This window comes from Halyomorpha halys, unplaced genomic scaffold (genome assembly GCF_000696795.3).
Source record: "Halyomorpha halys isolate HHAL.00 unplaced genomic scaffold, Hhal_1.1 Scaffold627.1, whole genome shotgun sequence".
NCBI classification, from domain to species: domain Eukaryota; kingdom Metazoa; phylum Arthropoda; class Insecta; order Hemiptera; family Pentatomidae; genus Halyomorpha; species Halyomorpha halys.
In genome coordinates, this window is record NW_027111080.1 from 822,871 (window position 1) to 839,729 (window position 16,859).

At 27.3% G+C, this 16,859-nt stretch overlaps 1 protein-coding gene across 5 annotated transcripts in view; it reads right to left on the minus strand.

Annotated features, from left to right (window-relative positions):
- Khc-73 (Kinesin heavy chain 73) overlaps window positions 1-16,859 on the minus strand; it is a 224,570-nt gene that overhangs the window by 195,556 nt on the left and 12,155 nt on the right. For all 5 annotated transcript variants that reach the window (XM_067049162.1, XM_067049160.1, XM_067049161.1 and 2 more), the window contains exon 2: window positions 2,546-2,633. In XM_067049162.1, the coding sequence (XP_066905263.1) occupies window positions 2,546-2,633 (88 nt within the window). The remainder of the gene's footprint in view (window positions 1-2,545; window positions 2,634-16,859) is intronic.

Consider the following 16,859-nt stretch of genomic DNA (forward strand, 5'->3'; position numbering starts at 1 on the left):
CCGAAACGTTGGACTGTTGATGATGTAATAAAGAGTGTTAAGACTTAACATGGGTACTAATTGATTAATTTAAACAATAAATACGAGTCTCAAGTAATAGAAAAGATTATATATAAAGTACTTTTCTCTTTTTCTTTAAATTACTCTTTAATGCAGCTGCGCAACAAATTTTTAATTTTTATAATGTCCTACAGTTTAATATAATCCTAATATTTTTTTATACAATATTTCATGTTATTTTTAATGCTTTCAATCAGTTTGTATTGTAACTACATTGCAGCCCTGAAAATAAGCCATATATTCGACCTAAAAGTCAGGTCCATAATAAATTAAAATTTATTGTTTTGCTTTTATATACTTCTTTTTTTTTTTTTTTTAATTCATGTATGCCATGGAATGGGAAATAAAAATTTATTTACAAAAACCAAGAACGGACACGACACGATAGAAGGAAAGGCTGATAACCATTCATGAAGCGAAGCCTATCTACACAATAACTGAGGTGAGGTGGAGATTGTGTCAGTCATTCCAACACCCACCTCGTTCGTTTTATCGCCGCATTCAACATCTCTTCCATAGGACGTCACTCCAATACAGCGGGACTTCTAGAAAAGTTTTCACCTGGAAGTCATTATCTGCTTATAATTCAATATGGGGAAGAGAAATTCTATATTTTACACAGAGAATTCCTTCCTTTTCCTAGCAACTCTCACTTTTATAAAAATGATTCTATGTCAAATTCAGATTATAATGAGAAACTAAGTTAATGATAGTAATCTGTCAGCAAACTACTAATACTAGCTTGAAATCCTAGCACAAGACTGAAATGACAGGATAATGCACTTACTAAACCAACGGTCTTAAATTCCAAAATCCTCAATATTCCTTACTTTGTCACAAATGATCCATAAAGAACTTAATGTTCCATATATAACCTAACTAGCCCAAGTTAGACATTAATCCTTTCATTATAAACTCTCTAACCACCAAAACCCACAAGTTTCTAACCTTGCTTACTTTCCCAATCTTGACTATCCTCCGAGGCGCCTGAAAAGAGGATGGCCTCGAGATCTTCTAATGTAGAAATGTCATTAGACTGCTACCAACGGGTAGGTTTCTCTTCATGCCTGTATCATATTTTTTTGTAAATGTAGTTATAAATGTCCTATCAAGATATTATGGAAACATTCTTAGAGTAAATCAAGTCTCAATCATGAAGCTATTGGATAATTGGAGTGGTGTTCCATATGTAGATAATTTATGTACGTAGATTATCTAAATAAGATAATTTCACTAAACCCGATCATATAACAGAAATATTTTCATTCTATATAACTAATAATAATCAATTTTTATTATAACAGGGGGTTTGTGTATCAACAAACTACATCAAAATAAATGCTTGAAGCATTTATCATCGGTGGAGTATTAATAAACAACATATTCCTATGTTAAAAGTTAAGCTTTAAATTCAACATTTGACTGTAATAATTACTTTTTTTTAATGCAAACAAGGAAAAATGAACTGAAGAATGAAAGGGGGACAAAAATTTTTTTTAGTAAATAAGTCAGTTATTTATTAACTCCATAAATATTAGTTTTTTCTTTATTATTTAATTCTTCAATTGCATATTTATTAGATATATTATTTTTATTGTTTATCTTTAGCTGAATTATTGTAAATCGTGAGACTAAACACCAACATTATCAACTGTTAAAAAGTAAATCAAATTTTTTATAACAATATATGGCCCAACAGGCCAATATTGGTAGTAAAAAACTATACAAAAAAATAAGTTTGAAATTATTGAGTGAAACCTTAGTATCTTTGATAAGTAAATAAATTTAGAAATGTGAAAACATGAAAATTTATTGCTGTTTAGACAAATTAATTTGTTTTTGTCCTTTTTCTATGATAGTGTCTGCTAGAAATGTGATTGCTCAGCATTTTACTGATTATTTTAAAGGTCAATTGGTATTTTATGGTATTAATAGGCTTTTAAAAAAGGGCTTATTACTGTGTGTATTTTAATTAATTATTACTTAACGACAGCAAACTATCGGTTGCTGTCAAATGTTTCCCAAGTTTTTTACTGCAATGGAGTTAAATAACAACAAAAAAAAAAAAAGAAAATACACTCTGGCAGATGAGGAAGCTAAAATTACACGAGTATTTGAATTTTTAAAAGCACATCGCCTTCTTTATAAATTATAACTCCTCTTCGATTTTTATGTTTTTTATTTATTTTATTTTATTTTATTTTTTCTTAAAATTATTTTTCTTTTTTTTTCTTCTATTTTTTATTTATTTATTTATTTTTTTTTTATATTATATCATGCCATAGGCGTTGATGACCAGAGGGTTTTAAGCAACAAACAACAACAACAACAAAATAAATATTACGTTTCATAATTTGCTCCTAGTTAAACTGCTATCAAACTGAAGATGTCTGTCAAGTCAGATTTTTACATACATAAATATTCAAATTTATTAATTTTATAAAATAATAGCATTATTATTTATTCGTATAAACACTACCCTTACCTGTCAAGTTTATCGAGGCCTGCTGGCTGGTGAAGAATAGTTTGGCCTCCTTCCATCTCGACAACGCATTGTGTACCGAGTTCGAGTTCTGAAAAAAAAAATAATAATTTTATTAAATTAATTTTAAATTTAGTAAAATATAATACAAAAGTAAAGAATGAACACAAAATAACAAGAAAACATAAGAGTCGTCGCCAGTTGGAGACTGAGAAGAAGGGAGATGTAGTGTGTGATTAACCTTACGGTATTTTATGAGGGAACAACCCCATCATTTCATCTATCCTATCATATCTTTCATGGCGACTGCAAAAATGCACTCAGTACTAAGAATGTTCTGCAACGATTACTTTTTATTTTTTCACGGTATAATATCAATGGCTACCTCAGTACAATTTAGTACCAAAGGTACAAAGAGATATAATTTTAGTTCTAGATTCAACTGGGGCTCAACTTGTGTAAACTAAAATCCCGAAATTCTATCACATACTACAGGAATTGATGAAACGTGAAAGAACAGTTCCTATAAATTTTTTTAGGTTAAAAACTTCAAAAAAGTTGAATATAAATTAGGAGAAGATGATCTGGAGGGGGGAGGAGGTGCGGTCAGCAGAAAAAAACACAAATAAACAAAAGAATAATTTATTCGTGCGACGTTTCGACCTAATTTTTAGGTCTTCATCAGGGCTATAAAAACAAAAAGACAACATCCATCATTCCGAGAGAAAATAAATAAATAAATAATAGACTAAAAAATTTGGAAATATACATAATAATAGATTTGAAAATATAAACTAGTTGATTAATAACTATGGACAACACAGTAGTAGATTGATAACATTATTATTAAAATACATATAAATGTGAGGCTCAATCTACTTTATCAATCTATATCAATCTACTACTATCTTTGTCCACAGTTATTAACAATTTGTTTATATTTTCATTTCATTATTATGTTTATTTCCAAATTTTTTAGTCTATTGGTTTTTTTTTTCCTCTCTGAATGATGGTTGTTGTCTTTTGTTTTTTATAACCCTGATGAAGACCTGAAAATTAGGTCGAAACGTCGGCACAAATAAATTATTCGTTTGTTTATTTGTATTTTTTCTGTTCACCCCCCTCCTCACCACTCCCCCCCCCCCGACCATCTTCTCTTAAATATCTACGGTCAACCATCTTCAAATAATTTTGAATATAAATTATTCTATATTTTTCATTTTAGTTGTACAACGTTTCAATAGATGACATGATTTCCATGATTTAATTAAAATTATGACAAATATGAGGATTACTTAGGTGCATGAATATGGGACAATAGTCTTGAAACGTCGTACAACTAAAATGAAAAATATAGAATTTATATTCAACTTTTGGAAGATTTTAACCTCAAAAAATTTATAGAAATTGATTTATCAGACTTCCTAAAAAGAAAATATAAAGTGAATAAACAGATTTAGAGAAATTTAATAAACCATATCATCGGGTTTAGAGATAAATATTCGAGAATTATGGAATTTGAAAAGAGAACTCTATTTTAATCTCTATCTGTGATACGTGATGCCAGTAACTGAGAATAAGTTTCTATGCCATAGCTTAGTATAAGTTACATACTATAGACAATAGAAATTGTGAAATAACAGCTAAGAAATTTCAAATTTAGCGTTTTTGGTTTGTAGCTCAGAAATTACAAGTTATTTTTCATGGTTATTGTACACCAATCGATTCGTCTCTGTCCGAAGAATAAGTAAAAACTATTTCTGATTCTAGTAAGCTCTACTATTAGTACAATAACCGGGAAGAAATAAAAGGCAGTTATCTCACCCCAATTTTTTATTACTTTAATGAAAACTATGTATAATTACTTGTCAAAACTGATGAGTCTGCCAAGTATAGGTAGGGGGAATAAAAAATGGCAGCTGTTCAAAAACCTTAAAAAAACAATTATTTTTCATTCGGAGCTCTATATCTTAAAAACTACCAACAACATTAAAAAGTCTAAGAGAACATTATTTAAAGAAAAGTAAATTTGCTGAATTATTAGCCCTAATAGAGATATTTACGTCGTATAGTTCTCGATATATAACATTTTAAAAAGCAACATTTCTTAAAAATGAACTGAAAGATTAGTAGTTAGTTAATTTATTTTGAGAAATCTACATCTCAGGAACTACATAAAATAGTTTTTAATGTCTATCTTTGTAGGAGTAGTAGTTTTTATGACATTTGACAAAGTAAATTTACATAATGTTACACTCTATATATGTTCGTATAAAATGTTGGAATTTTGAAAAAATATATCTCTAGACCCATAAGACGCACATATGTGCGCCAACACTCAAAATAAAGGAAATTTAACTTACTATAAAGTAGTTTATGACACTTATAACTACTTTATAGCTCATTAGACTAGCTTTAATTTGAGTGCTAATAGACATCTGTACGTCAAATGGTTTTTGAGATATAGATTTTTCAAAATAAATTCACTAACTACTCATATTTCAGTACGTTCCATACAACATTTTTATGGCATGTTGCTTTTTTTTAAAAGCTATATCTCGAGAACTGGGGTGAAATAACTGCCTTTTTTCTCCTCTTGGGCTCTCGAATATATATTTACAAAAACATTATATTCTTTTTTACTGTTATCTCAAACTACCAAATACCATTTTTCAAAGAAATTAAAAATTTGAAATTTTTTAACTTGATTGATACAAAGGATTATTTTTTTCTCCCAGTGACTTTTGTTCAAAAAATTGTTTAAATCATTACTCCTCTTTATTATATACAATTCCTACATCAATATAACCGGTTGAATATCTGTTCTTTCAGACTTCATGGTTTGAAATAAAGAAAAGATTCTTAAACTTCTTTTTTTTCGATTCTAATTTGTTTAATTAGATACGGTTTATGCTATTTGGTACAGTTTATAGATCCCTAAACCACTGCCGAGTCTTGAATAAATTGGTTGAATCGTTTTATTTTTATTTTTTAATAAAAAATTATGTTTCGCTCCTAATTGGTTTAATTTAAGTCACCAAACCATAATAATAAAGTATTTGTAAATGTTTCATTTTAACTAAATACAATAATTTATATCAAACTATCAATTGTCTCCATTAAATCTATATAAATCCTCAAATATAGTAATAAAGATTTATTCAACTTTCTAATATCTCTGAATTGTAGTCATTTCAAAGCGTACTAAAAAAAATAAATCAATAGAATTCCATGCACTGGTACACCAAATGTTGCAATGCATTCACCATGATTCGTTAGTATCCCTGTCCCAACTGTTAATATGGAAGATGGTTAAGAATCGCAATTATAATACATATTTTGTAATTATTAGTTATGAATGATTATTATTTAAGTTACTTTTCATATGAATAATGTGATGATTTATTTTTTTTATTAATTTTATACATCTTACATAATATTAAATCTCAATCATTGTGTTTAGTGAAAATATATTTCATTTTTAGTATATTTAATTTTAATATATGGTATTTATTAAGACTAATTTCATCAACATTTAAAACGACCATAATATAGTTCAAGAATTTTTTTATAGTAAAATATATAATAAACGAAATAATTTTTGTTAAAAAAGAAACCAGGAAATGTTTTCTACCTAGGTAGATAATTTTGTCCTACTAAAGAAAAAAAAAGTTCACAAAATCGGGCATTTCATTTTGCCATGATTATTCCGAATATATTTATTGCACACCTCTATAATTCAATCATACCACTCGATGAAAAAAAATAAATTACCACAGGCAATTTTTAACGAGGAGTGGAGCTCGCTGCAATTTTGAGTTCGTTTCGCCAACCGGGCGTGTAATCGCAAGTAACCCAGTTAATGCTTAAACAGGATCGCTTTGCCCTACCCACTATTAAAAGTTCAAATAAAAATATTAAGATTCTGAGTATACATAAGTATTTTCCTATAAATAATAATAATAATAAATATACTTTCTTTTTTCTTACCTCCTTTATTGAAAAAATATATGTAACAATATCAATATATACCTGAGTATATAAACATGTAAGGGCACCAGTTACATGTTTTATATACTCAGGTTAACAATTACTATTGTTATATTTATATATTTTCAATAAAGGATGTAAGAAAAAAAAGTTTTTTTATTATTTATTTATTGATATAACAACTGTAAATAATAGATCTACTAAATTCAATGTAAGATCATAATTGAATGATACGGCCATGTAAAGAAACTATTGGTAACAATCTAATAACATTTTTATATTGGAAGATCTCGAGGCCATCTACATAAGAATATTTTTTTTTTAAATTATGTTATGTAATTAATTAATAAGGAAATATTGTAAACAGTTATGATTTTGTTAAAGATAATTAATTTTATTTTAATATTTACCTCAGTTTTTTTCTTATTTTACAATGATTATTGCGTGTACATAGTATATTTATAATTATTATCCATTCTAGTTTATTGTTCTTAATGTTTTGTATATTCATAATTATTATTTATTTACTTTTCTATTTTTTTTTATTTGATATGTATAAATGGTATAATTGAGTACTAATAGTCCTAATACTTGAGTTTGGCAGATTGTATAATTTCAATAAAAGTTCAATCGAAAAAAAAAAACAGATTTGAGGTTTCATCATGTTTGAATCATGTAATAATCTTTTTAAAACTCAAGATTTGGGGGCCAAAAAAAAAAATTACAAATAAAAAAATCACAATTCTGGAAAAAGGAATAGAAATCATATATTTTTTTTATTTTATTTATTATTGCTTTATCAAATCAAATATTCATATTATATTATATGCGTTATTCCTCTCATTATATTGGAGTAGAATTTATACCTTAATTTTCTTTATGTTGCTTATAAATTGGTCAGTTATTTTTTAATCAGTTTTTATTAATTCGACTTAATACTTTTTTTTTTATTAATTCGACTTAATACCTTTTTTTATTAATATCATATTTGGAAATTATTTATTAATATTTTATTCTTTTTTTGTTATAATTTTTTTTCTTCTTTTTTCTTTAATTTAATCTAAATATACGGTATGAATGAACAATTACAACACTAATACTTATTTCCCTTAAATGAGGCAGCTTGTATTAATACAATTCAATAAAAAGTAATTAATTGAAGATACTTATACCGAACGACCTGCTTATTAAAAACAAGTGGTGTTTTGAGTCGGTAGTGTCACGTGTGCAGTGCTGGACACTATATAATAGCACGTCTAACTAATTTTTCGTTTTTTATTTTTTAGTATTGGCTATTGCTAAAAACCACTTAAATATTTTTTCATTAAATAAAAAAAGTGAGTTATTAATGTAATGAGCAAATAAAAAACAACATTCAATTCAGCCTTTCGTCAGCCGAAAACAATTTAGGAAGAAACAGGTTGTATCAAGCTTGCTTGATAAGATAAACAGTATTTACTATAGGGCCGGTATCAGTCAATGAAAGATTACAAGAGTGTTCTGATAAGTAGATAAAAAATTATCTAGTTTGTTCTCATGCTATATTAAAAAAATATTATAGCATAGATTATAACCAGACTTAATTTTTTTTTTCGTACACTTCATTAAAATAAAATTAGTACCTCATACATATGTATTGCCTTGTAGCATTAACAATATATATATTTTATAGATTTATATATTTTTCAAAATAACTATTGATCTTTCAGTTAGTTCCATACACCATTTTTATGAAATGTTGCTTTTTAAAAAGCTATATCTCGAGAACTATTGAACGTAAATAGCTCTATTAAGGCTGATATTTCAGAAAATTTACTCTTGTTTAAATAATGCTCTTTTAGATTTTCTAGTGTTGTTGGTAGTTTTTAAGATATAGAGCTCCGAATAGAAAATTAATGTTTTTTTAAAGGTTTTTAAACCAACCGCCATTTTTTGTTCCCCATACCTATACTTGGCAGACTCATCAATTCTGACTAGTAATTATACATAGTTTTGATAAAAGTAATCAAAAATTGGAGTTAGATAACTGCCTGTTTTTCTTCTCGGCTCTTGTAATAATATTTGTAATAATTTGCTTCACAATGAAAATATCATATAAATGTAAGCTTGATTTTGTTTTTCTTGAAAATGGTCTAATGTCACTTTCAAAATCAATGGCTCATATTATCGCCTCATTACTAGACTAATTAGGAAATGGTACCAGAGCTAGACTGGCGTTATACCGGAATCTACGGTATAGCGAGCAGCGTTGTAAAAAAGATCAAACTGATCAAAAAGATGAAATATCGCACGATGAACTTAGTAAATCTTTCTTTTATATATTCATATATATATATATATATATATATATATATATATATATACTTAAAAAAAAAGTTCCATACATCTAATAAATGGATTTTCATTACTGTAGAACTCAAGTTCTCAACCGTAAAAATTATAATAATACTGAATACCTAGGGATAAATATTATTGTAAAGAAGTAGATCAATTAAAAGTAACCGCTTATGTTAGATAAGTCGGTCACCGGTTAAACATGAAAACCGATTTGGTTGGGGGGGAGTCTTCTGAGAAGGGATCGATATTATTACAGAGGTCCAAACACCGCGATCCCTTCAAGCCATTAGCCTTGCAAATCATCTCATCAAACATAATGTTATACGACAATTATCGATCATTTGCATAACATTTCGTATAACTGTTCAACGTAATTATAAACAAAACGATATTTACTAATATATTAAATTTATTATTCAGAAGAAATCACAAAAGGAAATATTGTTCATTTATAAAAATTTTTTGAAGTTAATAAAACTCTATTAATATATCAAATTTATTAATTATTAAGTCTTTAATATAAATTATTAAGTCTTTAAACTTCAAAACATACCAGGCCTAACAAATAAAATAAAAAAAACACTGACAAAATATGACCATATAAATATCAGAACCGATCTATACAACAATAATAAGCTGTCCAACATGAAAGAAAAAGTTGATAAGATGGAAAAATTAAATGCAATTTATAAGATGGATTGTAAAAATTGTGAAAAAGTATACATTGGTGAAGCATCTAAAAAACTGGAAACTAGAATTAAGCAACATGTAACCAATTGTAGAAACGTTAAAAATATAGATTGCACAGCTCTGGCCTACCACAGCATAAAATTGAACCACGAATTCAACTTTGAAAACCCAAAACTAATAGATACAGCCCAAAATACAAAAAGCAGAAGATTTCTGGAAGCTATACATATAACAAAAACATACAAAGCACAGTTAACTACAAAACTGACACTAAACACTTAGATACACAATACGCCGAAATTATAAATAGACTCAAAATATAAGAATAAAATCAGAAGAAATAAACGGGTTTAGGAAAAAAATCACTAACTTTAATGTTAAATACAAAGCAGGACTTTAAAAAAAAACCAGGGAGGTAACCAAACAGCACACTGGACATGAGATAAGGTCCAAAGAGGTAGTAAGAATTATACAGTAATGGCTGTGCTAAGAAGTGAAGATGCACAAATAAGTAATGGTATAAAGATGTGACATGATTTCCTATATGAAATTCAAATTATGAAAAATTATGAGGTGAATATAATGTTGTGAATTATAATAATACATTAGTATGAAGATTGTTGTTATGATGGTTTATTATTTTTGTAGGTTTAAAGTACATGAATATGGGACAGTGGTCCCGAAACGTTGTACTATAATATGATAATTTAATATAAATTACATTCAATTGGAAGTTTATTAACCTCAAAAAAGTTTTATGAATTGACTTCCTAAAGAGAAAATCCAGAAATATTATTTAAATAAATAAAATAGAGAAGGTTGACTCTGATAAGAAGTTATAATTTTTAATTTAATGTGAAGAATTGACAAATTAATGTAATTTGTGAACTGAAATTAATGACCTGGGCAGAATAGGCTGCATATTTTTTTTTAAAAATGATTTAGTTCTAAAATTGCACAAAGATTTTCTTTCTATCCGGCTTGGGACGTTGACTTTCATTGAGTGGCGGTCCCACAATATGAAAAACTTTTTACCCCCATCCATGGTTAGGCAATATTATAATATAATGGGAGTTTTGGCCAAAAAAAAAATTGCCTTTAGGGTTGACTGAATGGGCCGAAACGTCGGACTTATAAAGAAATAAAAATTGTTCAGAGACCAAAATTGGATAAACTTTATTTATTTAAACAATAATAACCAGTTTATAAATAATATATATAGGAAATATTTTTTTTTATTAATTAATTAAGAATTTGTAATTTTTAATCTAATGTTCTTAATGACACTGCTACAATTTAAAAACTTTTATAACCTTATGAAGTTGAAGACTCAGTTTTAAAAATAATAGGCTTATTGTATTCTTTATCATTTCCCTTCTTTCTTTAGTAATAAAAAATAAATAATGATCACCAGAAAAAAAATAAAATAAATAAATAAAATAAATAATAATAATACAAAAATAAAGAAATGTAACATTTAAATTTAATTATATATTATTTCTTAATGATTAATATGTTTAACTATTAATAGAAATTTGGCGTTGTTCCTAATTCTTTGATATCATCAACGAAATTACTTAAATCCAAAGTTTGTGTGTAAACGGGTTTGTGAAAAATGATTTTTTGATAAATTTAAGAATTTCTTGGAGCCCTCATTTCCCTTTCAAATGAGTACGGCAAAGCTTGGTTCCGAGTTGGCAAGACAGAATGTAAATATAGTATATAGATGTGAATATGAGAATTTTCCTGATATTTTATATAAATTATTCAATTATCATTACATAAATTATTCAAGCATTTATTATATAAATCTAATACTTTTATTTATAGTGATCACATATTCATTTTATTTATCTGTATTTTGTTCTCTGTTTTTTTTTCCTATAGTTCAGTTTGCGTTTATATAGTATGAATGGATATTTAAAACGCTAATCCTAATTGCTCTTAACTTTAGTAGCTTGTGATAATATTATTCAATAAAAACTATTATTAAAAAAATAAATAAATATCCGTATTAAATTTAGGTATATTGTAAATTAAATATCGAAAAAGAAAAATTAAGTTAGACTCCTTTTTACTCTCTTTACAGAATTAAAATTTTCATATACTTAAAAAAAATTAGAAATTATAGAACTTGGTTATTGGAGGATATTTATCTTCTCCAGATGAATCACGTTTCACAAAAAATGCATAAATTTTCTGAATTTTGTACACAAACCCATCGTTACTACAATTGTTGGAAACTGAACTTTAATTTTTTTTTTTATAATTATATTAACACCTTTTAGATTATATACCTTTATAAGGAAATAAAAGTAGTTTAAAATAAAGAAAAACTTTCTCAAACGTTTTATTTATATACCTCCGATTATAATTAGTTTATTTGGGTCTGGTTTGTACCAGTGGTAAACTGGTGTTGAAGTTTTAATTTTATAATTTTTCGAATAAACATCGGAGGTATTAAAAATATTTTTTATTATTATCTCAATGAATTGTAGATAGTAAAAGACTTATTGAACATAGGTTTTTTTTTCAAGAGTAAAATCCTCACGTCAGGTGGTAATTGTATGTTTGGGCGCCATTATATACAACATACGGAAGACATGAGGAAGTAAAATAAAGTAATGGCGATTTCAGAGAAACATTAACTAATGAAATGTCAACTGGGCAGTGTAATTAGTCTTTATTAATCAAGGGTTGATTAATAAACCACTATTTTTCATTTGACGAGGCAACAACACGATTTTTCTAATGACTAATTAATTAATGACTCGACTCAATTAAATAAATGGAAATATACTTTTTTTCGGTCCTTCCGATGAGATTCTTAAAATAGCCGGAATAATAATGAATAATAGAAAACCCATTCATCATCAGTTCACTGATAAATATAAGCATTCCCTGCCCTAGCATTATTATAACAAAAAGTACAATAATTTAGACGATGTAATGTTTCGATACTATTAACAACTGAACGAGTCAATATTAGGGGAGTTAATTAATAATTCTTTCTAATAAAAAACTCTGGATCCCGAGAAGACTATTTTTAACTTACTGAAACATGAATTAACAATAATAATCGATGAAAAGTGGAATCATAATTGCAAAATTCGGTATAGGTATAAACATCAGGTCACGTAATGTGCGTCATCGCAGTACAATGATTCATTTATAGCATTCCAAACTCTTCGGTCATACATTGCAAGCATCGAAGAACTGGGTTCAAATTGAAAGATTTTTTTTCTTCAACCTGACCATTTATGTCAAACGGAATAATAAATTGGAATATTAAAGCAAATCCAGACTACGTTAATTAAATTAGTTATTACTATTTGAATTTTATTAGACCGAACCAGGACCATATTCCATTATTAAATCCACATTAAACTTCGTCGCAAATCAGTGACGTGAGATATTCTTTAACAGTTATATTATACAATTATATTGCCCTAACCTTTGATTAACAGATCTGCATTCATAGTTGTCACTTCAATACGTGACTAATCAGGAAACCTTGTAAAAAATATAAACAAGAAACTGGTATTAGGCACTTAAATAAAAATATTTAATTTTTCTTTTTTTATTATGGTGTTATTTTACTCGTGGTTTTCTTTACGATACTTATTTTAAATTGGTTATATTTACTCCAAAATTTTTAAACATAAAGGACTATAAGTTTTCTTAAATTTATTTATTTATTGTAATTTAAAACTGTACAAAAAAATAAAATAATCCTTGGGAAAGAACCTAGGTTATGATTTACTTTAAACGTTCTATCAGAGAGGTGGGAGTTGCTCATATTAAAATGCAATATGTAGGGGGGAAGAATTGACGAAGTTGTAGCAGTCCTGGATGCAAGATGGGTTCGTCACTCCCACGCCTATTTTTGTGAGTTCCACCCATTAGCTAATGGACCTCACAAATGCCTGAGGGGAGGCTGTGAGTAAGAATTGTATAATTATATGCTTGAAACAATCCCGAATAAGGAACGGGGACTCGAACTTGCAACCTTTAGGTTGACAGATAGGCGCGTTACCACGCTGCTACCGTCACCCCCAATATATATATACATATAACTAGGAAAAATTGCGTTAGATTCGTTTTTACCATCTTTCGAAAACGAGAATTTTTATATAAATAAAAAAACATATAAATTATTAAACTTGATTTTTGGAAGATATTTATATGGAAGATATCTTCTCCAGATGTACTGAGTTTGAGAACAAAAATACACTTTTTTCATAACTTTTCCCAATTGTATTCAAATCTATCGTAACTACAACTGTTGGAAAACTGAGCATTAACTGAAGATTATATGCATCTATAAGAGAGCTAAAGTAGTTTAAAATAAAGAAAACATCTCAAACTTTCTATTTTATATCTCCGATTGTACCATTGCTAGAGCGGTGTTGAACTTATTGAACATTTTATGATTTTCGAATAAACATCGAAGGAATTACCGATATATTTTTTTATTCTAAACCAGGAAAAAAAAAAGTATCACTCATAATAATAGTATTGGAGTAATAAAATAAGTTGGACCGAATTACTACCTAAAAAGGGATTAAATATTTTTTTAAATAGAAATAAAGTGGAAATTTGTTTTCTTGATTTCAATAAACTCCTAAATGAGAATTTCTGCAGTAATCGAAAAATAAAATTGTATTGCTTAAAACATTTGTCTTAATGGATAGTTAGAATTGTTTTCTACGTTTTTATTACAAAAAAGTATCATTGAAATAGGTGATTGAGTAAGTTGAATTTTATTCTCTAAAAATAGTTTCCACCAAAAATCCTACGAAGCTTATAGAAGGGACGTTTTCAATACTATTAATAAAGAACTAATTTAGTAATAATTGAATAAAAACTCCACCCGCATTAATCAGACAGTATATTTATTTATATTCTTAAATATAATTGAGAATATATAATATAAATTAAAAACATCAAATTTTATAAAATATGTCTAAGCTACGGATATCACTTAAATAATTATTAAAGTATAGAATAACTAATTGAACAAATTAATCAAATCTTTTTAGTTACGTCTGGAGGTCAACTGAACTATATGAATTAAAGAAATCCATGATCAACAGATCAAAATAAACACAGGTAAAAAAAGTTTAAATTATATAAAAAATTAACAGTTTCGTTAATTTTAATATAACAGAAGCAACTGACTTCAAACAAAAGTAAATAAAAAAATTTCCACAGCTGTTGTTACATGTCATTTGTTAGTCAATACATGTCCTTGAATTGTCAGTTAAATTCGGTTGAAGAGAACTCAATGTTTAGAATTTTTAAGTAATAGGATGCCGCTACAGTACGTAACCCGCTAAAGGAAAAAGAAGCCACAGTTTTTATTTTTAAATTTATAGAATTTATGATAAATATAAAAAAAATATATAAAAAAATTACAATAATTATAGCAAGAATTTAAAGTTTGTAAAGGTGATAGAAGTTGGCTTCTTAAGTAAAATTAAATATTTTTTTTTTTTAGTTTCTATAAATTTAATTACAGAAATTAAACTATACATCAACATTTAATAGAGCAATTAAATAATAATAATACAAAGTTTTAACATAAAATATTTTTTTTACGTCCAGGTCCCATATAAAATAAGATAATTTAACTTCGATATATGAGTATTATCCTAAATTTTGGAATACTTACCAAACGTGTATACAATAAATATTGTGCAAATTTATTTTTATTCATTTCCTAAATTATTTAACCCACTTAGCCACAAATGGGGTTAATAAAGGGTTTAGGTATATATTATAATCTGGTCGATGAGTTAGCGAACTGACCCGTTAACCGACTTATATTAATGAGGGCCAAAATTATTATAATCATTAAATTAGATACTGTGAATGTTTTGGAACAAGTCGAACTCAAAATTCTGAAATGATTGAATATGGGTTTAGTATATCTGTTTATACTTACAGAACAATATTTAGAGCTAAACACTTCACCAATTCAGTTGTTCGGTCGTAAAACATGTAGTTACTATATACAATGTTATAATTAAAAGAAAATAAGATAAAATAAATAGATACAAATAATGCTTCTTAATAAAAGAGAAAAGTAGAATTAATAACAAAAATTAACGGCATTTCTAGGCCTAATAAAACAAACAATTGCTCTTTAATTGGTAAAAAAACACGTTAATTTGATAAAAAAGACGAGAAAAGAAACAAAATAATAATAAGTAAAATAAAAGTAGTATGAATAATGAAATTAATAAATTTATAATTTGTAACAGAATATCCTGCAGCAGCTTCAGTCTTCGGGTCGAGGTTGGGTTTCCCTAGTTGTAGCTCACTGCTCCTTTAACCGTCGGGAACTCGGAGTGGAACTTCATGAACCGTTTTTTTTTTATCATGCAATCCTCTATTAACTCCATTTGTAATTCCCGATGCAATTAGCTATTTCTTATGAACCAAGGAGCATCCACTGTGATTCTACAATGCTAAATTGTTTGTTATTTAAAATATTTTACCTTCACCCAGTAAACACTTATAACATTAACCTGACATCAACAATATTGTCTTAGGCAAACAAGATTATTTCAAAATTTTATGTAATCAGCCTTAAATAAAGCCGATGATGCCGAAAACTTCAATTCATGAAAAATTTCAGTTATCATGTTTTATAACTGAACTCCTCAATTTAGAGGTTTTATTGCTAAAATTACACAAAGATATTCCAAGAATTCAGAATATTGAAAAATATTGTACTAAATATGTTCATTTCTAAATGTGTAATGTTTTTTTGATAACCGATTTTCATGTTTCAAATTATTCTTTAAAAATTCGTAGCTCGCCCAAAACACACGTTAATGTATAGCTATGAGATTTCAGCGGGTACAATTCAGGGTTACGAATAATCAAACCATTCTTGAAAATGTCATAAGTATAAGTAAGTTTATATGTATGAGCATATCGCTCATATTTTGAATACCAGCGGAGGGGCCCCACCCCATTCCATAAACCCACTATTGTTTAAACAGATCCAGCAAGCGCCCTTATAATCCACCACGAGGCAATCCAAGAGGTCCCTATAATATACATATTCCCTTATTGATGTAATATATATATATATATATATATATATCTGTACCTCGGAGGGATATAACACTATGTCCATTTTTTTCCATATTGACTTTATTACAGAGTTAAAATCAGCTTTTCTCATATTTCATAAAGGAATAGAGCACTATGTCCAAAACCAGTTAGAACCGGATATAGCATGTTTTAAAACAACACCAAGTCCACTTTCATTTAGAGGGATAGAACA